The sequence below is a fragment of the Antedon bifida genome, chromosome 1 (assembly GCF_963402885.1).
Source record: "Antedon bifida chromosome 1, ecAntBifi1.1, whole genome shotgun sequence".
NCBI classification, from domain to species: Eukaryota; Metazoa; Echinodermata; class Crinoidea; order Comatulida; family Antedonidae; genus Antedon; species Antedon bifida.
The window spans coordinates 31,861,246-31,888,127 of NC_136226.1; the positions used below are offsets into that span (position 1 = coordinate 31,861,246).

At 30.6% G+C, this 26,882-nt stretch overlaps 1 protein-coding gene across 3 annotated transcripts in view; it reads right to left on the minus strand.

The window, feature by feature from the left end:
- LOC144850632 (dual 3',5'-cyclic-AMP and -GMP phosphodiesterase 11A-like) overlaps positions 1-26,882 on the minus strand; it is a 50,970-nt gene that overhangs the window by 12,305 nt on the left and 11,783 nt on the right. For all 3 annotated transcript variants that reach the window (XM_078707986.1, XM_078707978.1, XM_078707971.1), the window contains 7 exons: positions 25,997-26,155; positions 19,781-19,870; positions 19,478-19,618; positions 11,041-11,287; positions 7,175-7,242; positions 6,602-6,745; positions 443-589 (listed from right to left, as the gene is read on the minus strand). In XM_078707986.1, the coding sequence (XP_078564112.1) occupies positions 443-589; positions 6,602-6,745; positions 7,175-7,242; positions 11,041-11,287; positions 19,478-19,618; positions 19,781-19,870; positions 25,997-26,155 (996 nt within the window). The remainder of the gene's footprint in view (positions 1-442; positions 590-6,601; positions 6,746-7,174; positions 7,243-11,040; positions 11,288-19,477; positions 19,619-19,780; positions 19,871-25,996; positions 26,156-26,882) is intronic.

Consider the following 26,882-nt stretch of genomic DNA (forward strand, 5'->3'; position numbering starts at 1 on the left):
ACTGGTCACCAGCTGAAACTGGCATTCAATTAATATTCAACTATATAATTATCATTATTATTTATTATCATCACTATCTTCTTATTTATATATTCTGAATCATGCATTATGATAGCACAAGCACAAGTCATATGTCAATATGTTAATACCCAGAACATTGCCCAGGGAATAGTGTGTTTGCTGACACTTAGCCTAACAGAATACATACATTACCTCCACTCATACTAAGGATATAACCTTTCAAATTGGTTAGCACTCGATAAATTAAGTGTTGACGTAATAAGTAGTAGTTACAGAGAAAAGGTTAAAAAAAATATTTTGTGTACATAAATAATATAGTACTTTTAAGTGTGTTTCTCCTGTTACATACAGTGCAAGAATCAGACACATTGTGTTTTCACTATCATTGGTAATAATATTCCAAAACACTCATGTACTCTACCTCATAGTCCATCTTAAATCTTTGTATCAAACCCATATCGAGAAAAATCCTCAGAGAGGCCTTTGTCATCTCATCAGCTTTCAATGAAAAGTCGTCGAAATCAAACTTTGAAAGACGTAATGAACGCTTATCAGGAACTTTTGCTGACTGTAAAAAAAACGAAAAAACGTTCATAATTAAGTAAAATGAATAATTACTCGCTGCATTGATGATCTGAGGTTTCAGAAGAAAATCAATGAAGGAGGCTTTTTACACTTTGTATTTAATTTAATCCAAAACTACTGTCAAGTTATAGCTTAAAATATGGCCGCGTTTTACCAAAGATTTTCTTTTAAAATCTAAGAGATTTCAAGATAGTCATTGCCAGATGAAGATTTGTAGACAAGTCGAAACGTCACACACATACGTATCTATTACTGCTATACAGAAAGATAGGTGATATTTCCAAAATATAACTGAATCTAACCCTCTAAACATTCTCTCTTAACTATTAAAAAATAGCTGACATAACCTATTTTTTCTATGTCCATGATTTATGAATATATTATATTCATAATGTTCTCCATAAAATTGGACACGTACCTTCTCTTGAATTATTAGATTAGTTTTTTGGAAAAAAAAAATGTATGCAGCCAGGTTACATGAAGCATAACATTCTACTACAAGTGAGAATTAAATCGAAACTCTAAGAATCTGAAACCATCATAGGTCTGGGGGTGGGTTTATCTGCTTACTCCTTCATCAGAAAATAGAAAATAAAACTACTACAACTACTAATCAAACTCATCATCACATTAAAGGTAAATTATGAAGTAGGACTGGATATGGGTAACAGTATGCCAAAGGATCTAGTTGAAATCTCCTTCATTATTTCACTAAGAACGCATGGCTAGTTGTAAATTCTCCAACATATAATTTTTCATCATCCAAATAGCCGATAGTAATTATATCGGAGTACGTTGCTCTTGTATTTTCTACTTGGAGACGATATTCATATTTCAAGTTGATCATTGTATTTCAAGACTCGATCTTTCTCTCTCGCTAGCCTGCGTGTCTCCTTTAAGCTTACAAAACATTAAGCGAATCTCTCAGGCAATCAACAAACATAAGCAATATTGATGTTTTGTCGAAAAGCATTGCTATTAGAAATAAACATTCTTCTTGCATTTGTAAACTTGTTTAGTCAAATTCTCATATCGTATTTCAACTGTAATGGGTTCATTTAAAACACATTTGTTTTTATGTGCTTCTCCTCTTTATTATTGGAGATTCAATTTCACACAAACCTACCTATTGCAGGATATTTGTACAGTAATGAATAAAATATATACATTTTATTTAAAGTGATGCATAACACACAACATAATAATAAAGTAATGCAACAAATATAATAAATGGCTAGATAAAAATTTGCAAGAATATTATAATTAGTTTTCCAAAATTTAAAGATGTATTGTTCTCCAAAAACATGAAAAATGAAGATTAATAAAAACAGACCTTTAATATGCCATTGCATTTTTAATAAAGTTATTTACTTCTGTAGAAAAAAACCCCCAAAAAACAATCATTTCACTTATAAAAAGACAAAATAAATGGTAAATTTTAACCAAAAACTCATTGTCTGACAGACAATTTAAGTATTTTTTGCTTTAAATTACATTTTTTCAGGTAAATAATTTTTTTTTTGATCCAGTTTTTGGTGAAGTGAATAACTATGACATTAAAACCATATTCAACAAAACATAAAAAAAATTATTTTCTGGGGGACAAAAAAAAATTGTGTTTAATAAATTTTTTTTTTTTAAATTATGAACGGTGTTAACTGTATACTTGTCTACCTGACTATTAAAACCTTCAAATCTATCTATCTTTGTTACCTTTCACATTTAAGCATTATAGGTGATAATTGAAGAATAATATTTAACAATTAACATGCTATGTTGTCTTGATTGTTTGACATTTAAAGAATTCTCAATAATTAATGCAACCTTCACAAAGAGTTAAACTTTAATAAGACAATTGCAAATTAAATTGGGATTTGGTGAAGACTCAACAGAGCTGTAGTTAATGGAAATAAATAACCGTAGCACACACTATGTACCTATGTAGTAGAAGTTGAAATAATGTCAGACTGCTTTCAATTCAAATTCAATTCAAAATTAACATTTATTTCCAAAATGGTGGCATCACCAAAAAAAGCAAAAGCTTGTGTCAGGGACGCCAAAACAAAACAAGCTTAAATTACATTCTCAAAATAATGGTTGCTACAATTCTTAAAATTAACAGGCATTTGTTGAACATGGGGTTGTAAAAAGATGTGATGAATGATCAGTTTTGACCCGAACACATTTGTATGTATTAAAAATTTGGCAAGTTTCCAAAGAGAGAACCATGGGGAAAAGGCCTAAGTGCCAACTCTACCCTTGCTTATAATCAAATGAAAACTATAGACCAGTTTAACTATGTCAAAGAAAATTTAACATGACTTATCTGAGCTACCGATCACCTGATGAAGGCTTGAATAATTAGTGTACCGTAAAGTTAAATGACAAAGCTGAAATCATGAGGGACTATAAAAGAGAGCCACATGTTGATGACAATAAAAGAAAGGAAGAAAATGGAGACGGCAATGATTTTTCAAGAAAATATTGCATGAAAAGATGATAATTTAATGCTTGGTACAAAAAATTAAATCTACCTCACTAAATTGATCGCACTGTCATAAAAATAGTCACAATTTAAAGACAATTCACAAATTGTAAATCTCTGTCTACACTATAAACTTTTTATATGCCCATATATGGACATGATGATGTCATAACGCTACCATATTTGGGTATACCACTACCACATACCAAACTAGTTTGATAGTGTAGATTTATTCTATTATTTGAAAATACTGATTTCATCAGTTTATTTTTATTTTCTCATGAAGTGCACTAAAACATTTGATAGGTTTAACAAACAGTTAACAAGCCTACTCTATCAATAGTGTCCGCACTCAATCAATCCATTGACCTTTTTTGTACATATTAGTTGTGATTGGCTAAATAGCATAGAAGATTGCATGGACAAACAATTTGCTACATTTTCAAATATCAACATACTCGTTTCCACATTGCATTATTCCATTAAATCCGACATGGAAATGAGCCTGGTTTTCTCAAAGTTGATTTACGATTTTGTCTTCTTGAATTTACATCGGTTGTCACAAAAACACATTGAAATACCTTACTCCTCCGTTTCATAATCAAATTGTTTATAGAATGCTAAATAGCTGCATTAAGATATCCGCATCAGCGTGCAATTTATTCACCATTTTTATACTACTTTGAAGATTCGCATAAAATATAACATGTCAGTTTGGATGACTAGAACCATCAATGTTACCCGTGTTAGTTTGCTTAATACTCTAGAGCTATTTGTAGACATTAGCAGATTTACCAAGTATCTAATAATAACATTTTCCCTCAACACATGTGTCAGATTGTTTTACTATGAGAAACAGTTATTACTGTATTATTAATTATTACTTTTATATAGTGTGATGTTAAACCCTGTTTCTGTGTGTTAATATAGGCTATTATGATATTAAGTACAAAATCATATGTACACACACATCAGCAGTTGTCAGTGTGTTGAAGAAGAATTGATCTTGGGTCAATTAACAAAAAAAAATTTATTTTCCAATTAAACTTTTTTTTCCATTTAAAAAATTAAATTTTAAAGAGCAATATGAGGTATTCTGCCAATAAATATTTTGAACCATTCACCAAAAAAAAAAAAACAATTGAAAGTCAGCCATTTAAACCGCTCTAACACAGTAAACATTTATTGAATTTTTATTTGAATTCATTATTAAATTACTGTAATAACATTAACTACACTAAAATACAGATAAATATATTTATAAATAGAAGATTTTCGCTGATAGCTTAAGCAGCTAATATTCATTGGGGAAATAAAAAAAAAATTTTAAAGTTAAATCATATATACATTTTCCCATCTCGGTGCTATTTTTGTATGAATTACATTTTTATTTAAATAATATTTTTTAATGCAAAGTGAATTATTTAGGAATCATCAATAAGATTGAAATAAATCGCACAGAAATTATAAAATTAAAGCAACAATGTTTTTTTCTTATTACAATTTAAATATTATTATATTATATTATTATACTGTACTCTGGTTTACCAGGAATAAAAACAATGAAATATTTGGAACCAGGAAACATGAACCGGAAAAGGAGTGAATATCCGTGAATGACAGCTTATGATTCCTAACATTAGGAAATTAGAAAGGGAAAAGGAGTGTGTATGTGTTGTTATGAGCCAGTTATATGTTTTTCATTTTTGTTGAACTTTGTATTTTGTATTTATTTACTTAATCACACTCTTATATATAAAATAACAATTTAAATAGACACGGATAAAAACATCAAATAAAATAACAACTTTAAACAAACTTACTACACCAAACCTCATTTTTTTCCCCTTTTTTTTCCTCCCGAGTAGAAGTGAAAATACTGTATATGTAAATAAATATGTTAAAAATTACTTGTTAAAAACAATGGACTGGCGTAAGGAGAGCAATTGATATAATGATGATGATGATTGGTATGATCAGGGAAGAGTTAAATTGTAATTTCACTCTTCCCTGGTATAATACATAAATTAGAGATTTTAATAAAAAAGTTTTCACTATTCATTTTCTACTTTGTTGAGCCACTTGACAGTGATTTATTTAGCTTTTTTTGTGAACTCGTCATGTGGATATTTTGAACTTTGTTTTTGCTACTTCTTTTTTTCTTGACAAAATAAATAAAATGAATAGATGTATTTATACAACTGTAAAAGGTGTGCCTCATCATTTGCACATGTGCAGTAACAAACAATCCGCAATGCTGCTCCGCTAATGTAGATATTTTGTTTTTTTAAACTTTAATTCAGCAAGCTACAGAACAAAGTTGTCACTTGTAATTCTAATACATTATCATCAACTTTCAGTTTATAAAGTCTCATTTTGCCTGCCATCTTCAAGATTTTTTATATCACTTAAAAGCATCTTGCCTGACATGATAATGATGCTTTAAGGTATCAACACATCAAGAGACTACACATATTCTATGTTAACCTAAAGGTGTACAACAATGTCATCTATTAAAAAGATTAATTAAAATCAAACACTCGAATGAACAAGTTTATAATTGATTTTAATTCTTAAAGTCATACCTACATATTTATTTATTTATCTATTTAACATCTATATACAGGATTACACAATCAGGTAAAAGAAAACTTGTTTTCCATTGTAGTCCTGTCTTGAATACAAAACCAGGGAAAAAAAAACAAAAATTTAGTTGTGATAAAAATGAGATCTCTATCTAGCTCTGAATGAAGCAATTGTTTAAATGTTTATGCAAATTAACCTGCATTTCAATAAACACCTGTAATGTACAGCAATCATCACATCCGATGAATCACAAGGCAAAGATGCGCATTTTAAACTTAACAATATCATGATATATACACAGTTTCTGAGTAGTATGTTAAAATCCTACGATTTTAATGGTTTTCAGAAAGAAAAATGTGCATGACAGTTGACACTAAATACACCCTGGGGAAAGAAAGAGGAATTTAGAGATAATTCATGGTATCTAATAATGACCAGTGTATCAGTAAATACATCAAATGTTAAGCACTTAAGTCATTTTGTGTGCAAAAAATGATATATATATAAGAACAACAGTATAGTAGATTTTACAATATCTCTTGTTTATCAGAAATGAATAAGTTCATACTTAGTATATGTATACACTGGTGCAGGTACTGGTGAGTTGGGTGTTGGGATGGGTCAGTGTTAGGGGCCACTTACTGTAGTATACACTGGTGCAGGTACTGGTGAGGGGGGGCTTTCCTGACCAGGAAAGCTAACCAATTCGTGAACTTGTGTATAAAAGATCTTTGACCACCAACATGTAAACTTGGGCACAAGCAAGGGTTGTCACCACCAAAATTAACAGACTATGAATACAATACAAGACACACAATACTTTTGAAGAACAACACTAGTAGTTGTTTTTGGAGAGTTTTTTTTCAAATGATGAACTTTGACACACACCTAATTAGACACGAGCTTTAAACTTTTTCAACTTACCTTCAGTACCTCAACTTCTTGTTGTGATGCCGAGGCGTGATAAGAAAGAACTTCCAGTGCTACTTTCTGCGTCGCCATAGCTTTGGAAACTTCATTGAACATCAACGTGTTGTTGATTCCAAGACCACAGAATAACGTGAATGCCTAGAGAAAAAAATTAGGAATTCTAAAGCTCTGTCTACATTATCAAAAAACTAGTTTGATGTGCCCAAATATGGTAGTGATATGACATCATCGTTTCCATATATGGGCACATCACATTTTGTTGTCGCATAAAGTTGATAGTATAGACAGAGCTTTAGTATATACAAATGGGGTAAATATATTTTATTATTCAGTAACAAAATACAGTTAGTCTAAAATCATATGAGATAATTACCTACTGTACATAATACTAAATTTATGTAAATTTGAAACATCATATCATCTATATAAAAAAACTATTAACTTTAATTTTTACTGTTTTATTATGATATACCAGTTTTTCAAAACAAATTTTTGTTAATTTTTAAATGGACAAATAAAGATACTATGAGTATGACTAAACCATTCTTTTTTTTGTTCCCATCATACCTCAAATAAGCGTTCATCGTGCTCGTCAAATGGAAAGCCATCAGTTCTATTCAGAATCTGAGCAACACCTAGAAAGAGACGAAACAAACAAGCAAGCATTGAATCATTTGCAATTCAAGTTTAATTTACAATTGTGTTGAAATGTGTGAAAAGGGATTAACATACATTTAGCACAGAATACATCAAGTTGATAATGCTTTTATATTTACAGTAATGGTGATACAACTTGACAAGCAGCTTGTACCAGAATAACTATTACGAAATTTGCATCAAGAATATTTTGGAAACAGTTTTATAGGTATTACAAAATTTCATTACTAATACTTTTATATTGTATAACCAGTGCCGTAGCCACAAGTACGGTTGGTAAGGTTTCAACCTGAAAAAATTTCCACAGAGGTGCCTATTTCTTTGACAACCCAGTGGCTTGAACAGAGGTTGTTAACTTTTCTTGCGAAAAACCGAACCACTTTATTTCTTGTGGCTATATTACTGACCTGGGTAATAAAACAGTATCATTATCAGCAATGGTTAAAATGATGATTGATATACTGATTGAGTTAAGGATATACAAAGTTAATACAGTAATACAAATTTAAAATGCTAAAAATATTCATGCATTATTATTAAGAGTATTGACATTGATTTGTTTAACAAAATGAAATAAAATTAATGTCAACGATTTCATACATTTTAAACATAGTAACAAACACATTTTGACAATTTACCTTATAAAAGTTATTAAAAGAATTAAACCTTCTTATTATAAAATCTAGAAACAAAATACTGTAGATATGTGCCGATATGAAATGTCTAGAAGTGATTTAAACAAAAGATAGCAAGCGACGCTAAGTATCACGTTACAGCCTTTGGATTGTTGATGAGTTGTCATTATGCATTTTCGTCTACACATCAATTAGCGTATTAAAAACGTTTAAAAGCCGACCGTAGATTGTATGCAAAAACGAAATGCAATTCATTCAGTTAAACTGCATTTTAGTTTTTGTAATGCAGATTTTCTGCTTGTATTTATATTATTGGAATGACTTTATCACCGTTGATCCAATTATATAACAGTAACAGAGGGTCGAACCAAAACGTACCTGTGACTACATCAAATACTATTTTTTGTGAAACGTTTTAATAGAATCTTTCCTTAAAGATATATTGACCTCCTAAAAATTAATTTTTTACATTTTTTTTTTAATATGCCATTTTAATGTCACAAAATAGTTATCCAACTTGACAAAAAACTATTATTATAACCAAAAACCAAGAAGAGATACTTAAAAGCATGATTGAGGTATCTAAGTATAGTGCTTGCTTCCTCATCTTAAATTTAACACCACTGTCATGTACTACATCGATTGGCAAATGGCAAAATAGATTGAATAAACTAGTTGAACGGCTTATTATTGTAATTACTACTTGGTTACAATCACAAGTACACTCAATAATGAGAGATAATAATACACACATGTAAACACACTTTATGCCTTGTGGAAGAACACATTTTGTTGTGAACGAGCCTCTGTTTTAAAATAAAGATTTTATTATTATGATTATGCCAACATATATTGTATACGACATATTTTTAAATAATTTAATTTTACCTTTATTCATATAGGAAAATGTGAATCTGGAAGGATTGGGAAAAGATTAAGAAAAATGTATGACAAAAAGGACATTTTAGGTGTCAGAACTCCGAGATTGACAGAAAATGTAAAAATAAATGGATACAGCTGTGTATTGTGTGGGCAGAGATTTGTTCAGTTTATTTTATAATTTTTTCCAAAGCATCACTCATCAAGTGGGTCATACAATGCTTCAACAATCATCAAAAAGTCTTTTTTAGCTAATACTTTGTATTGTTTTATTTCTGCTATTAAGTATATAATGAATGGTAATGATATTACAGTCAATTTAAAAATACCACGCAGATAATATAATGCATTGTACGACAGAGACAGAATTGATACATTGTTTGCTACGAGCTACACTACTTTGTAACTGTACACAATCTAACCTACTTTATATGTATACAACTTTATCTTTATGATCACTGTATAATTTATTGCAAGTATTATATTCCATATCAAATATAAATTTTGTTATGACACACTAGTACAATTTGTTATATTATCAACTTTAATTATACAGGTACTATAAAATGTGTACATGATGAACACACGAAGGAAATAGAACCCAGTGTTTATATTAGGCAGATTTGCATGTGTAAGGCCGTGTGACGCAGTGTGTTGGACGATGGATTACCAATCGCGAGGTAGTGGTTCAAATCCAACTCTCGTCGCATTGCTTGTATCCGTAGGCAAGATACTTTACTTACGATTGTCTCTCTCCACCCAGGTGTATAAATACGTACCTGGTTAGATCAAGACACAACTTTGCACTAATTACTAGCTGCATTATGGGAGTATGTTTCCATATATGTTTGATCCAAAAAATGTCCGGGGTAATAATGCTTGTAAAGTGCCTTTGAGCATGAAAAGGGTGCTATATAAATGTGGTATTATTATGTTTATATACTTAAATTAATGAGAAAAAGTTGTTCTAGAAAGTTTAAAACAATTTATTCATATTATATAGATATTTTTCTTTCATACCGTTTATATTTTATGTGTGAAAAACTTTCCTGAAACCTACAGATTTGAATCTTTTAAACTTTAAATGTTTTCAGTTTGTTTGAACAATTTTGTGATAGAAAAGTAGATCACACTTAGGATTGTGGGTTTAAAGAGTGAAGTTTGAGGCAACAGTGTCCTCATCTCTTTATAAGATTAAATTTAATGTATACATAATTTTGTCATGTGTTACTGTTAGCAATCGTGGGAATTGATATAAAAATGACTGTCCTTAATGGAGATCTCACTAAATCTAAAGCTCTATCTACACTATCAAACTAGTTTGACAAAAAAGGTGTGATGTGCCCATATATGATATTGATATGCCCAAATATGGTAGTGGTATGACATCATCATGTCCATATATGGGCACATCACATTTTTTTGTCGCATAAAGTTTGATAGTGTAGACAGAGCTTTACAAAATAACTCAAAAATACTAAAATGAATGTGTGACCTGCAATGACGTCAAAGAATCACACTGAAACTCATCTATTTAATTTACTAAATAAACCAAAACAGATGATGAAAATAATTGATTAAAATAACTACTTAATTGAATCTTATCAGGTGATTGGACGACGCGGGCAGGTGGGTGAATCATTAGTTAATTAGACTTTAACTGAGCAATAATGTGCAAAATAATACAATCAGTAAGAAAAAAAAGTGTGGCTGCAGCGATCAAATGGATTGTTTACTACTGACTATCTTATCTTAATTGTCAATGCACTGATTACACCTGAATTACACAAAGAGTCTGTACTTTATAATAAGAATTACAGAATTTGAATTAGACAACATTCCTGTTAATTGAATACATTTATTTATAAATTACTAGGAAAGGTACCAGCATCCAATGTGGTTACGCTCATTTGTTTTTTTGTTCATGTTTACTCTCTTTTATGTCTGAAAATGAAATGATGGGTGGTTTGTTGGGAGGCTCCTACCTGAAGGCATAGTTCATGGACTATACCATTTGTGGAGAGGGGTGTTCAAAGAAAATGTCTACTTTTCGAGTTATATCTTGCTCTTCAAGGAGAAAGGGCTATTGTTGGTTTATCCATGTAAGCTAGGCACGAAAATAACAAAAATGATTTATTTTTTTAAAGTTTTCCCTTGTTCCTAGTACAATTCCAGTCATTTCGATATTTGTATATGTGTACAAAAAGAACAAACATCCAAACGCTCTCTTTTATTATATAGTATAGTAATGATTCTTCTTACCAATAATTTTTGTATTATTGTCCCTGATTGGCAGACAGAGGATAGACTTGGTACGAAATCCAGACGAATGGTCTATGTTAAACCGCGTATCCGTTTCTGCGTCAATAACGTTCACGTTCTCACCGGTCATCGCTACATGTTCTACAATCCCATTGGTCAGTTTGGCATCTCCAGTGTGGCATATTGGGTTTGAGTGACCATTGCATAAAGAATTTGTCATATCAAATACTTTAGAAAATGTAACTTTCTGCAAAGAAGAAAAAATGGTGGATTATAACAGGTAACTCTTTTAGAACACGTTTAGAAATTGGTATTTTTAACACCTGGAATTAAACACCTGGAATTAAACACCTGGAATTAAACACCTGGAATTAAACACCTGGAATTGAACACCTGGAATTAAACACCTGGAATTCAACACCTGGAATTCAACACATGGTATATCACCCAAAAGTATCAGACATGTAGGCTTAAAACCTTCTCTGGGCTGCCTAAGCCTGACATCAACCCCCTGTATTTACAACCTGATCATTTCAATACATGTTAATAAGTAATGATTAAACCATGAAAAGCCTAGGATTGTGGTCTCACATAAAACTGCACAGTTTTAATTGAATTTGATAAAATTGTGTGAAAACTATTTGCAAAATCAATATAAGCCACACTCTAGATATGTAATAATGTTCTTTGCTATAGAGCATATATTAGTAAGATTTTACAGGAATAATTGAATGCATTTTATAAAGTGTAACCTTTTAACAAGCGTTTCACAGCTTCATTTTGCTAAACATTAGTATGTAGCCTTGTATGTAATCATTAGGTGATATGTTAGCATAAGTAATAGGTCTAGAATATTGTATGTGGGTATACAGTTAGTTATAGGTATAATAATAGTGTAGGTAATATACCATTTGTATTTATAAATGTTTTGTATTCATAATTAGTTTTTCCTAAAGCTCTGTCTACACTATCAAACTAGTTTGACAAAAAAATGATGTGCCCAAATATGGTAGTGATATGCCCAAATATGGTAGTGATATGCCCAAATATGGTAGTGATATGCCCAAATATGGTAGTGATATGCCCAAATATGGTAGTGATATGCCCAAATATGGTAGTGGTATGCCCAAATATGGTAGTGATACCCAAATTCCATTCTGTGTAAGAGGTGGGTTTTCCATTGTTGGATGTGGATAAAATAAAAAAAAAAGTACAAATTGAAGACTATACCATTTGTGGAGAGGGGTGTTCTTTCGAGTTTTATCTCACTCTTCGAGGAGAAAGGGCTATTATCGGTTTATCCAGGTATGCTAGGCACGAAATAGACTGAGGAATTTAAATAAACAAGTTCTGTATAGACATTATTAAGTTTACAATTTGTCGCTTTCCTTTCAAATTGACAACTTTGGTATATAAATATTTTATTATAATTATAGTTTCATAAACACAAATTATTCATTAATAATTAAAACACAGTGTTATGATCTGATTCACAGAATGAACAGTAAGAAATAATTAAGTATAGATAATGGCACATGATCAGCATGGCATTCATGCATTACTATGTTCTTAATATCTACTCTTCTTAAGATGTTTTACTTTTACTTCTAGTTCTCAGCTTCTACAATATTGATTGAGATTTATCAGGATTTCCTTTCTTTACTTAAAAAGTGGATCGTCTCATAAGAAAACATATTATTGCTTTTCCTAAATTACTATACAATGCATTAGTTCAAATTTTATTGCTTGTATTAATGCAGTCTGAACGCTGAAATGATTTAACTGCGATGGTAAGAGAGAAACGAAGACAAACTAGCAAGCATGTGAAATGAATAGTCAGTGAATGGTTTTGTTAAAAACTATTGATATTGCAAAAACAATTTTAAAAATATATATGCATGTTTTTGTTTTAGATATTTTTATTAATATTATATGTATACGGTGGCCTATAATTGGTGATATCATAATAGTCAGTGAATGGTTTTGTTAAAAACAATTTGTACTTTTTAAAATAATTTTTAAATGTTTATGCTTTAGATATTTTTATTATATGTATATGCCATCGTATAATTTTGTAAGATCGCTGTTGAAATAAATAAAATAGAATAAAATAAAATTATCAGGCGGAATTAGCAAGTTAAACTTAGATCTAAAGCTCTGTCTACACTATTAAACTTTGTGAGACAAAAAAAATGTGATGTGCCCATGGATATGATGATGTCATATCACTACCATATTTAAGCATATCACTACCATATTTAAGCATATCACTACCATATTTAAGCATATCACTACCATATTTGTGCACGCCACACATTTTTTGTCAAACTAGTTTGATAGTGTAAACAGAGCTTAAGAGAGGTGGCCATAAAATAAAACCTGATGTATGCTGATATTTAATTATTTAATATAAATAAGTGCTCTTTTATAATAGAAGCCATCAAGGTAAAAAACAATGTCAATTTTCATTACTGTCTAAATAGTACATTACATATTGCACACAAAGCACTCAATTTCTGTCGGTTCAACCTTTGCAGTCACTATGCAACTAGCAGTTGACTATTAACATTAATGTAAATGTATGTACTATTTTCACATGTTTAGCACTTCACATTTCAATTATGACATCATCAATCATTTCAATAAAGACCATCTAAATTAAGCAATAATATTATTTTTTTTTTTTTTTTTTTTTCAACTAAACATTTATTTCTTCCTTCAATAAAATTAGGTAATCATAACAAATTCAAGTAAAATATAAAACATGTCAGTTGATGATAAAAAAAAAAGTATACAGGTATCAAATCAAATATTATTCTGTGTGAAGAATGATTTGAAAGATAAATAAAGTATAAAGTATAGAGAATAGAGTAAATGCAGTAAAGAGTTTACCGTATTTATTCGAATAAACGCCCCGCTTTGAATAAACGCCTCCCTCGAATAAAAGCCCACCATAGAACATCATTTTGACTCAAAATTTGTTTGTCTGATATGCAGACATCCTACAACTATAGGAAGAGACACCTAGTGAAGAAGACATTTGTATGCATCATCTACACTTGTGTGCATTAACACAAGTCAGGTTATTCCCTCACATTTATCTGCCACTAACCATACTTCATGGCTCACATTGAGGTACACAAGAAAAAAAACAAACATTATTTACTGAATCAACTCAAAATCAAATAATGGTATAAAATAAATTATGCAAAAATACATTCAATCTGAATCTTAATTTTTGATGAAAATTATTAAATTTCTATGCAGTGTACACAGACAGTTTTTAATTGGATTGGATATCAACGAATACTTCATTACTATCAAAAATGTATTTGTCAACATATTAACTTAGAGAGTAAAATGTATTAGTTTGTTCAGAAGTACTGGAAGTGTCCAAATATGTTATTGATATGCCCATCATGTCCATATATGGGCACATCACATTTTTTTTGTCACATAAAGTTTGATAGTGTAGACAGAGCTTTATGTTGTCACATTGTCATGAGAAAGAATCTTGTTGACGTTGATAGCTAGTACCTGGAATATAAACTCTGCTCCGTCATGGTGTGAACAAATTTTGAGCTTAGAAAACTACAAATTATATGCAAATTATGGCCATTAATACAAAAATACTTCTGTGATTTTTTTTTAAAAATAGCCTACAATTGTAATACCATGACGTCAAACAGAAAAAAATTAGCATTAATTACAAACGAATGGTAATTATTTGCAACTGTAATTAATCTTGTTTTGCGCATTTTTATCTGGTTTAATTTGTAGATGAGGAGACAGAGGTCTGAAGGTATATTGCGTTAATGGCTCATTCTAAGCTGCTAAAACAACTACAAATCTTTATCACTATCCTTTATATTTCCATAATAATTAGCTTTCTCTTTCTTACTCTAAGATGATTTGTGTCTAGTTGATTTTAACAGACATTTCAACAAAAAATATCTAAACTATGGTTTTATAAGAGCATTCCCAAGGTTTACTTAAGCTTTGGCTACACTATCAAACTTGTTTGATGAAAAAAGTGCGATGTGCCAAAATAAGTCGAGTGTACCTAAGGACCCATATCTCATAACTGTATATTTTTGCCGTTGTGACAATAAAGTTTTATCGTATCGTATCGTGACATCATCATGTCCATATATATGCACATCACATTTTGCTGTCACATAAAGTTTGATAGTGTAGACAGAGCTTTATAGTAGTCACTTTCTGATTAAACAACAGAAAGATCACAAAGCAAAATAAAAATGACCTGTTCATGCTCGAATCACTCTCGCCGCATTGCTTGTATCCTTAGGCAAGATACTTTACTTACGTTTGCCTCTCTCCACCCAGGTGTATAAATGGGTACCCAGTTAGATCAAGACACAACTTTGCGCTGATTACTAGCTGCATTATGGGAGTATGTTTCCATACGTGTTTGATGACTTGGGTAATAATGTTCAGCGCTTAGAGGTTTCACAACAATAGGTGCTATATAAATCCAGGATATATATTATATTATTATCAGCTAGTAGCATATGAACACAAAAATCATTATTATTTGTTTGCACTTTTACCTCAATACCTCAATTGGTACAGGGCAAACAAAATCTGAAAATAAATACTTTTCCACATTGCCCAGACTTAACACATTACAGAAATTACAGTACTATGCATTAAACTGAAAACTGATATACAATGCCGTGTTCAAGATGTAAGATATAGAATATAAAATGTGACAGGCAATGCATGTAATGACAATGCATAGTGCTAGTTAACTAGATGAGATCTTGGTTATGAGCTTTTGTCCTAATTTGCATCATCATCATCATCAACCAGCTTTCCATTCATGAATGCTAACGGCATAAGTCATAGCAGTATTCAGAAATAAGGCCAAATCAACAGGTACAGTATGCTATTCACTTAGTTTGACAAAAAAAAGTGTGCTCAAATATGGTAGTGATATGCCCAAATTTGGTAGTGATATGACATCATCATGTCCATATATGGGCACATCAAATGTTTTTGTCTCATAAAGTTGGATAGTGTAGACAGAACTTTAGATCTAAGTGACAATAGTTTCTTTAATCAAGGCTCAAACATTTTTTTAAATGTCATGCATCCTAAATGAGAAAGACATCAATTATGGGAAGGATAAACTATTTGTTAATTTTATCATGCTTTCAAAAGAAACCAAAAAAATATATATAAAGCTTTGTCTACACTATCAAACAATATGTCACAAAAAAATGTGATGTGCCCATATATGGACATGATGATGTCATATCATTACCATATTTGGGTATATCATTACCATATTTGGGTATATCACTACCTTATTGGGCACATCACACTTTTTGTCACATAAAGTTTGATAGTTTAGACAGAGCCCAATACAAAGTCTCATTTGAGGCTATAGGAAGTACATTAAAAAGAATCGAGTTGTAGCTGATACTAGGCAAGGATTGAACCCGGACCTTGGAAGGCAAGCACATTAACCACCAAGCTACAGCTACACTTGGATCTTGTGCTTGACATGCCCTACCATCTGACATGGTATGACGCATATTATCATTCTACAATTGTATCATTGGCATAGCTGGTACGACCAACTAACCTTTTTAATTTGCACTTTCAACATTAATTAATTAATTTTTGTGCTTCTAACATTTTCTGTTGATTGTTCATCGCACCCTGCATTTTGCGCTTTATAAATTGAACCTTATTATTATTATTAATTAATATCAATTTTAGTTTTTGTATCGGTTTGCATGTTTTTGCATCATTGTATCTGGTGTGACCGGACATTTAGTGCAATTTTTAATTTGTTATTTATAGCGTAATTAAACTAGTCAGTACTAATATTTCGTTTACTTCTTGGAAAACCTAATATCATCATACTCATTAGGTTTATATAAACAAAGCTGGGACGCATCTTGGTTTGTTTCTTATGAATAAATCATTTGTTATAAGTGAAGTGATTTATGCATAAATTTGTTTTCTTAGTGTTAGGCCTACTGCTATACTAACACACTAGACTCTCTATACCTCTATCTGTTATTTTGTAGTTCTTTCCCGGTGGTTTATGCCTTTCTATACAATGTTATTACTACTGGATAATTGTATTTGTTCAACCTGATCTAGATGTATTTATTTCTTCTTAAGTAACTAACCTAATTTATCAACTTCATGGAGAAATGAAAAATGGTTTTGTACTATAAAACAAATTCTACAGATAAATATTTAAACAAAAAATAAACAAATAAATTAATCTTACTTTTTAAAACTAGAAAACTGATTTTACACATTTCTTGATAAGTTTAAATAAAACAGCAAAAAAATAAATTTCTTTTTAAAATTTGATTTTAATGTTTTTATTATTTTTAATATCATTACTGTATTATGTTTATGGAAGAACTTGTTGGGTTTCTTAGTTTTCAGAGACAAAATGTGAATAGAAATGAAAGGTGACTGAATAAGAGGAAGGAATTGTTTATATTATTATAAATTAATTATTATACATATTATAAATTAGTAATTTGTATCATTTGAATGAAAGTTTATACGTACTGGTATTAGTGTTAGCACAGCACAAATTCAACTTGAAACAGATGACAGACAAAAGAGATGTTGAATTTGTGCTGTAAACTTTGTTAAAAAAAACACAAATAATTTGTATCATTAAAAATGAAAGTTCATACGTACTGGTATACATACTGGTATTAGTGTTAGCACTGCACAAATTCAACGTGAAACAGATGATGGACAAAAGAGATGTTGAATTTGTGCTGTAAACTTTGTTAAAAAAAACACAAATAATTTGTATCATTAAAAATGAACGTTCATACGTACTCGTATACGTACTGGTATTAGTGCTAGCACAGCACAAATTCAATGTGAAATGTGTTTGAAAATTTCATAGCATTGAGTGGTACTGATGAATGATGTACAATAGGTCAATTAACATTACTATTATTAATGTATTGTATAATAATATATGTCTGCAAAGTGCAAAAACAATCACAATCTGTTTTAATTTAAAAATTAGCCATAAATACCAGTTGTACTATAAGATAGACATGATGACACATTAACCTTTACCATTTAAATACCAGTTTGTTTTTAGTTTACTCGCCGTAAAAATAGCAGTCAAAGGATAAAACAAAAGCATTAAAAACAATAATTATACAAAAAGAGCGGACTTTATACCTGTTGTAAGATGCACATCTCGTAAATGTAATCTGGGTTTAATATCCTGAGTGGCATTTTCATTATTTTGATGAGAACGGTGTTTTTAGAACTTAAGGTTGATGGTGTTTTGTGATGCTTTGCGTTCATTACAGTAATTGCATTGATGATGGTAGCAGCGCACTTACAAGCTATGTTAGATAAGTTGTTTGCTGAAATCATTGCCCACAGGTCATAAAAAGAAATTTCATTTCTTATTAGTTTAATTTGATGTTTATTTTTAGGTTATGATTATTACTTCCATTTATATTTTGTTACAATACCTTCGCTTACAAGATCGTATTTCTACATTTTTACAATCGGCATTTTAACTGTTTTCGGCTGCCATAATAATTTTATCATTAAACAGTAAAAGGTTTTTTGAAAATAAATGTTCTAGAAATTTCTACGAGATTACTTTTAGTCAACAGTTTGTGCTTTAATAGACTGAAATAGCATAAAATACCATAAAACTAAATACATTCTTTAAAGCTTTAGTTTTTTTATGTGTTCTAAATTATTGGATAGTTCAATTAAACTTTGTAATAAAAAAAATGTGGTATATATTTGATTAATATTTTTATTGAATCAATATTTAATAGAAATTAATGGCCAGGAATCTGGTACAATAAAGTATTATTGAATAATAAAAACAAGAATGCTTGTCACCACTTTGTTCTAGATTATTAATTTATTGGACATAAATAGAAAAACAGATGATTCAAAATTGCAACAAACGTTTTCTGTTATTTCTACTTTCGCTATATATCTACAATAACGGTATGTTGTACCGTACGATACATTGTAAGCCAATTCAATATTCAACAATATTAGAATTATCTTTGTTTTGATAAAATCCCACCACATAATTTTCACCAAATTTCAAAACTTGCAACAAACGTTTTCTTTTACACAAGATATTTCTACTTTATGCAATTTATGAATGTTTATGAATTGAATGGGAGAATGTTTTCAGGAGTTGAACGATTTTTTATTTCCATCGTACCATACTTGTTAACAAATTATTTTTTCAGGGGGAAAATATATCTTTAAAAAATGAAGTATGTTTCCAATACAGTTTTAATTTGGTTTATAAATATGTATCAACAAGTTGTATTTTACTTTCCATAAGTTTTAATCAATATTTTATTTTCGTTTTTTACTTGTTCTGTCAAAAGAATTGTTTAATCCTCAAAACAATAATAATAATACTTACGTCAGGTCCTTGCTCGTTGACTAGCAATACCGAACATCGTTCACATTTTAATAAGGATTGCGCCCTCTGCATAATCTTCTGTACAACATTATCCAAAGACGTCTGCTCCTCAAACAGGTCATGGGTCACCTCCAACAGTTTCTACACAGAATATAATAAAGAATTAAAGACTTGAATTTGCTACATTTTAAAATACCAAAAATGCTTGGTGTTGTTTAAAAAAAATTGTATTTAAAAAAATAACTTTATTGAAGATGTATTTATTTTTTATCGTAGAAAAAAAAAATGAAGATTGCATCTTACACGATTGCGGTCAAATTCCTTCCGGTAATTGTCAAAAACTTGTGCATTTGTGATTCCAATTCCGCAAAATGTTAAGTAGGTAACCAATAGCTGTGAAGTAAGTACTTTAATGTTAAGTAGGTAACCAATAGTTGTGAAGTAAGTACTTTAATGTTAAGTAGGTAACCAATAGCTGTGAAGTAAGTACTTTAATGTTTAGTAGATATACCAATAGTCTGTAAATTGATGCATTAATTAACCATCAATTAAAATATTTAAAATTAAACATGATTTTTAACTTTTTTAATACTCTAACCATCCATAAATACTAATTAACTTCTTAAGAGACTTAAGCTCTGTCTACACTATCAAACTAGTTTGACAAAAAAAAGTGTGATGTGTCCAAATATGGTAGTGATATGCCTAAATATGATAGTGATATGACATCATAATGTCCATATGGGCACATCACATTTAAAGTTTGATAGTGTAGACAGAGCTATAGAGGAAATGGCAGAATAGTTTACAACGTAGTCTATCATTATTCTGGTACGATATGTGTGACTTCAACCTAGGAGCATGGACTTAAGTGCGTTAATCATCTACAGAACCACTAATAAAAATATTCAAAAGAAACTTTTTTTTATCCAACATAATAAGTTAAATTTGGCACAAAGCCAGCAAAATGCAAAGGTTTACGATATTCAAATAAATGAAAGGTTTAGAAAAGCCATTAAAGCAATAATTATCACCGCAAAATAGGATAATAAATAATGTTATCTTGTCAAAGCGTACCTAGCCATTGAAATCTAGAAACAAAATCTGATTTTAACTTGAATACACGATTAGTTGAGATATTCTACACAGCTCGCTTTACTAATTTAGACACACAGAAAAAGGCGTTTAAACACGTCGAGGGAAATACATTACGTGCAAGTACGTGTTCTGAAAACATGTTATTAAATGTCAAAGGTCACATGTTCGGTTGAAATTATCCAGGTAAGGATTCGTGAGCGTCTTGAAAACATTTTTAAGTAGCATAATTAGAAATTGGAATGAAATAAAGTAAGATTAATTACGGATGATGACAGTTGTAATTGGTAAAGAATGGCTAACGGAGCAAAGTAGTTTACTTTCAAAGACAGAATCAGACAATAATATATCATTTACAAATTTATCAAGATAATTAAACTTTAATAGAACATTTTACATTGATACTACTACTAATACTAAATGTGTGTATGGAAAGGTTGAAGAACTCCTTTGCACTAGACACAGATTATAAAACATTTTATGATTGTATATTATTGATGATTATGACATGGACTGCTAATTCTTAACACATACAGTAAGTTGTGGTGGCTAAATTTCACTTGAGTGAATAATGGTCATTAGTAATCTTCCAGTAAAACCGTCCAAATTAACCCCAAAATATTTCTAGGTCTACTACTACTATTTAAAGTGGAAAGTATTCTTCTAAAAACTTGATATTCAGAACGCGATTCTGGTCTTTGCTTTATATTTATGTTATAATCCATCAATGTTCAATGTCTAACCAGTGATACCATGTCAGAGTGACATTTTGTGAGAGTCACATTTTGTGAGTAACATTTTGTGAGAGTTTTTTGTCAGTGAAATAGAGTGACATTTTGTGAAAATGACATTTTATCAGAACGACATTTTATGAGAGTGACAGTTTGTGAGAGTGACAGTTTGTGAGAGTGACATTTTGTCAGTGAAATAGAGTTACATTTTTATCAGAGTGACATTTTGTGAGAGTGACATTTTTTTTATCAGAATGACATTTTATCAGAATGGCATTTGTGAGAATGAAATTTTATCAGAATGACATTTTATTAGAATGACATTTTGTGAGAATGACATTTTATCATAGTGAAATCAAAGCCGCACCTTGTGACGGCACATAACATCAAAAATTTCCTTTTTTTGCTCATTTACAGTTAGCATTTGGATGCTAAGGTTAAACCTTTGAAATTAGAATTTATAGGCACTTGGCATTTAATAACAACCAAAACAAATTGCTTTACCTCCTCAATATGCATGACCAAGAACAAATTCATAAATTGGGGTTTCACAATCAGATGCGAATAATTGGTTTTGGTTAAAATCAAGAACTGCAAAAATGAATGACAATAGTTTTATTTCTCTACTTCTGAGTAAAAGATAATACTACCTTAGCACAAGTCCTACTCCATTGAAGTGAAATAATTATTCAGGATTTTCAGTGAATTTTCATTTTCTAATTGTAACATTAACTATAAGTGTTTCCAACAAATTAGTTAATTAATATTAATAGATTAAAATGAAAATTCAACAAAAATTAAAATCAAAGCACTCAACAAACTAAGATACACCCAGCTACCAACTCCACAATGGGGACGCATCTAATTAATGCTATAAGATACACCCAGCTACCAACTCCACAATGGGGACGCATCTAATTAATGCTATAAGATACACCCAGCTACCAACTCCACAATGGGGACGCATCTAATTAATGCTATAAGATACACCCAGCTACCAACTCCACAATGGGGACGCATCTAATTAATGCTATAAGATACACCCAGCTACCAACTCCACAATGGGGACGCATCTAATTAATGCTATAATTGCGATCGCTTCTGATCGTGTATACCATGGGATTTAAGTCAATAACGTACTGAATTTATGTAATTTAAGTTTATTTAGAATCAATTATATAATAAATATTAAAGAATGAAACTAGTTACAGGGTAATTATAGTATATAAATAATAATATAATTATTAAATAATTTATAATTACTGTAGATTACTTCCACGTTGTTATTTCAATTCAAGAGACGTTAGCCGCAGGGTTGAATACTCTCTCTCTTGAAATGTTTTCCGTCATTCCGACATTACGCTTTCCATGATTTGTTTTCATATTTTTCGGTTTTCAGCTGGTTTGTTATTGTGCTCAAGTCTACATTTTTTCCCTTTAAAATCTTTTTTTATTTGCTTTATCCAGTTTTCTTTTGGTCTTCCTGGTGGCAAAATCTACTTTCTTTTTAGTTTCCTTCATTGTTTGTTTAATTGGCTTATCATCTGGTATCTAATTATGTGTCCATACCAATTTAATCTTTTTTGTTTAATTCTTTTACTCCATTCTTCTTGTTTTGTTATTTTGTATATTTTTGCATTACTCACTCTGAATAAAACATATTTAAAGATGCACTCTTTCCGATCTCAATCTAAGCTCACAAATTATAAAACTTTGTTTGTCATCCGCATCATTAATTAGAAACGATATATTATTAAGATTGTAGAAGCACAGTACAGTATAAAATACAATGCAAGGTACTAAACATTACTATCTCAGAAAAGACAGGAAATTTAAACAGATTTTATTAATGTTAGACAGATGCTGTTTTTTTATTAATATTAATTCAAAAATTCATTTACAATTTTTTAAAGTACATACTTATATATTATTATACTTCATTCATTTTAAAATTTAATACAAGAAAAATATTCGAAAATATGTAAAAAATTAATCATCATTTGGCACACATACTATTTAGATGACAACAATCATTCAAAATATCTCATTTTTTTAATTTCAAAATTCTCATGGGTTGTCTATTTCAATCAAAGATATTATTTCAGGTATTTTATAATTAAAAAGAGAACTTTAAGTGTGTAAAAATAAACTGTCATTGTAAACTCATCATTATTTACCTAGAAAAAATGTTAGGATGACACTTGGGTTACCCTCTCATGGGACGCTAAATCTAGAACCATAATCAATTATTAAATGTAATAACTCAAAGGGAAAAATGTCAACACCGTTATTCAATGAAATGGAATTTAATCAATATTTTTTTACAGAATAATAATCAATGCTATTCACAAAGTCCCAATACACTTTTGTTTTTATAAGAACTTTGAACAAAATTAAACAAATTGAAGGTGAAGTAAAGCTCTATCTACATTATCAAACTAGTTTGACAAAAAAAAGTGTGATGTGCACAAATATGGCAGTGATATGTCCGTATATGGGCACATCACATTTTTTTGTCACATAAAGTGTGATAGTGTAGGCAGAGCTTAAAAATATAGACTTGTTTGACTGCAAATGCAATGGAACCTCATATGCGACTATACTGTAGTAGCTGATGACTTTTATTACTGGTTGAAAAGTTATATTTATATTTTCAAGATTACTAAATATTTGTTATAGCTATGAAATTCAGGGTCTTAAAAATACAAGCATTCAACTGGATTATGTGATGTTAGTACAGGGTAGTGTATTGGATTAAAAATGGTTGTTAAATTATACTATACAGCCTATATACATCCTGGATTGAAGACTGGTTTAAAATGTGGAGTATCTTTCATCAAAAATACTATTTGAAACAATATCAAACTAGTTTGACAAGTGTGATGTGCCTAAATATGGCAGTGATATTCCCAAATATGATATTTCCATATATGGCACATCACATTTTTTTGTCAAATAATGTTTGATAGTGTAGACAGGGCTTAAGCCACGACGATTTTCCTTCTAAATTCAATTTGACAAAATACCATGTGTAGGAAGACTATTATTACCAAAGTAGTACAAAAATGGTATATACACATTACAAGTTTTTGACAGTTGGATTTGTAAACAATTTAACTTAAAACACTAATATTCAAAGAAGTGTATAATTTATGAATGGCAATTCATTTGAACATATACCATTGTCAATGGAACAGCCTCTGTCGTTAATCTCTCTACATCCATTTTATGAAATTGCCTAAAGAGATAATGGCATTTGAACCAATGGCTTTTTACGCATGTTTACATTTTTAATGGAAAAAAAATATAACTTACACCCACACAAAACTGCTGCTGCATTGTACACGGTAATTACAAATGTTTTATTTAAATTGAGAACTTTGGCTACTTCTCGATACAAAAGATGAAAGATGTTGAAAAAGTTGTACTGTAGATGACCTAAGGTGACCAACACATAATCTGACCTAAGGTCAAACAAAATCCATTACCATGTGACCACCACACATCATCTAACATAGGTCAAAGGTAATCCACTACCATATGACCACCACATCATCTGACCTAAGGTCAAACAAAATCCATTACTATGTGACCACCACACATCATCTAACCCAAGTTCAAACAAAATCCATCACTATGTGAACACCACATCATCTGACATAGGTCAAAGGTAATCCACTACCATATGACCACCACATCATCTGACCTAAGGTCAAACAAAATCCATTACCATGTGACCACCACACATCATCTAACATAGGTCAAAGGTAATCCACTACCATATGACCACCACATCATCTGACCTAAGGTCAAACAAAATCCATCACTATGTGAACACCACATCATCTGACATAGGTCAAAGGTAATCCACTACCATATGACCACCACATCATCTGACCTCAGGTAAAACAAACACCATTACCATCTGACCACATCATCTGACCTAAGGTCAAACAAAATATATTTACCATGTGACCACCACATCATCTGACCTAAGGTCAAACAAAATTCATTTACTATGTGACCACCACATCATCTGACCCAAGTTCAAACAAAATAAATGACATGACAGTCGCACATCAAAAAGTGAAAGAATAAGTACACGTACAAACATATTAGGCCTAATAATTTAACTAAATTTTTATTATAAATTTTTTTTTCTTGAACGCATGCAAATATTTGCATTTTTTTATCTCAAGGTGCTCATACACTATTAGCTAGCTCTGTATTTCATTTATTTTTATATTACCTTTTAATAGTATTATTTATGCTTTGGGAAAAAATCCTCATGACATTCGTAAAATATGTAATATGATTCCTTCAGGATATTGAATTTAAAATGAGTATTCAGTCTTATAGCAAACTATAAAATGTGATACATTTGGAAATGACGAAAAAGATGTTGACAAAATAATACCCAAATTAACAGGCACTAAAAAAATGTTTATGATAGAATATTAACTATTAAAAAATTCATTTGGTTCATTTGTTATCTTTCAATTACAAATAAGCGGCACAAAAAACATAAGTCATTGGATATGACTAAAGCTCTGTCTACACTATAAAACTTTACGTGACAAAAAAATCATCACACTTTTTTGTCAAACTAGTTTGATAGTGTAGACAGAGCTTTACTGTTATGTTATTACATTACATTGATTGAATGGTGAATAATCATTGGTGTGATGGTTACCTTTTCATTGTCTTTTGTAAACATAGTACCGTTTGTTTTGTTGACGACCACAGCCACACCCAAGATATCATTCTCACTGTTAGTAACAGGTAACAACAGTAGGCTACCGATACGGGGCGTCCCAACAAGTTTCTCCAGCTCATCCTGTTGCGCAAGCTCCTGAAAAAGAAAAACTCTAAAATTAAGGAAGACTAAAATAGTGAGGAAATCACTCTCTGGCATCTTGGGCCGCTGCAATGTCAAACCTTAAATTTCATATTTTCCAATAAATTTAACTTTTTTAACTATATTGTTAAAATTAAACATTTTTTGACCATTCCCACTCCGTGAGTGGGGCCGGGTGCCAGGGTTTTCACATGATCTACCTAGAGGCCAGTTAAAGCCAGTGATCAGGGGTGTGAGGAAGCCCTATACACCCGTCTATTAATTACACTCTACTCTACTTACATAGGCTATAATAATAGCTGGATAGGATAGAGACTGACTGAGAGAGTTTACTAATACTATGGGTCTAGGCCTAAACTAATAATATTAGCCGTGCCTAGTACTACAGGGCCTACAATTCTACATCTGGTCAGTTTTATCAATATTATACAATAATCACCTACACTAAACACAAATAGTTGTTATTTTAGGCCTATGCCTAGCCTATATTGGCCTAGTAAAATTTAAATCATATTTGGCACACGTGCACCGTGTTTTTGTTGATGGGTATGGTGTTCGTTTTCTGACAGTGATTGCGTCTCAATCCCAAGAATAGTGTTTCTAACGAAATATAAACGCGTCCGCATCTGCTCAATGCCATCCGAAGGAATGGATTAGAATTGATATTACATGTACTGGCAGGTAACCATTTTCACATGGATACTACAGTACTAATATTATT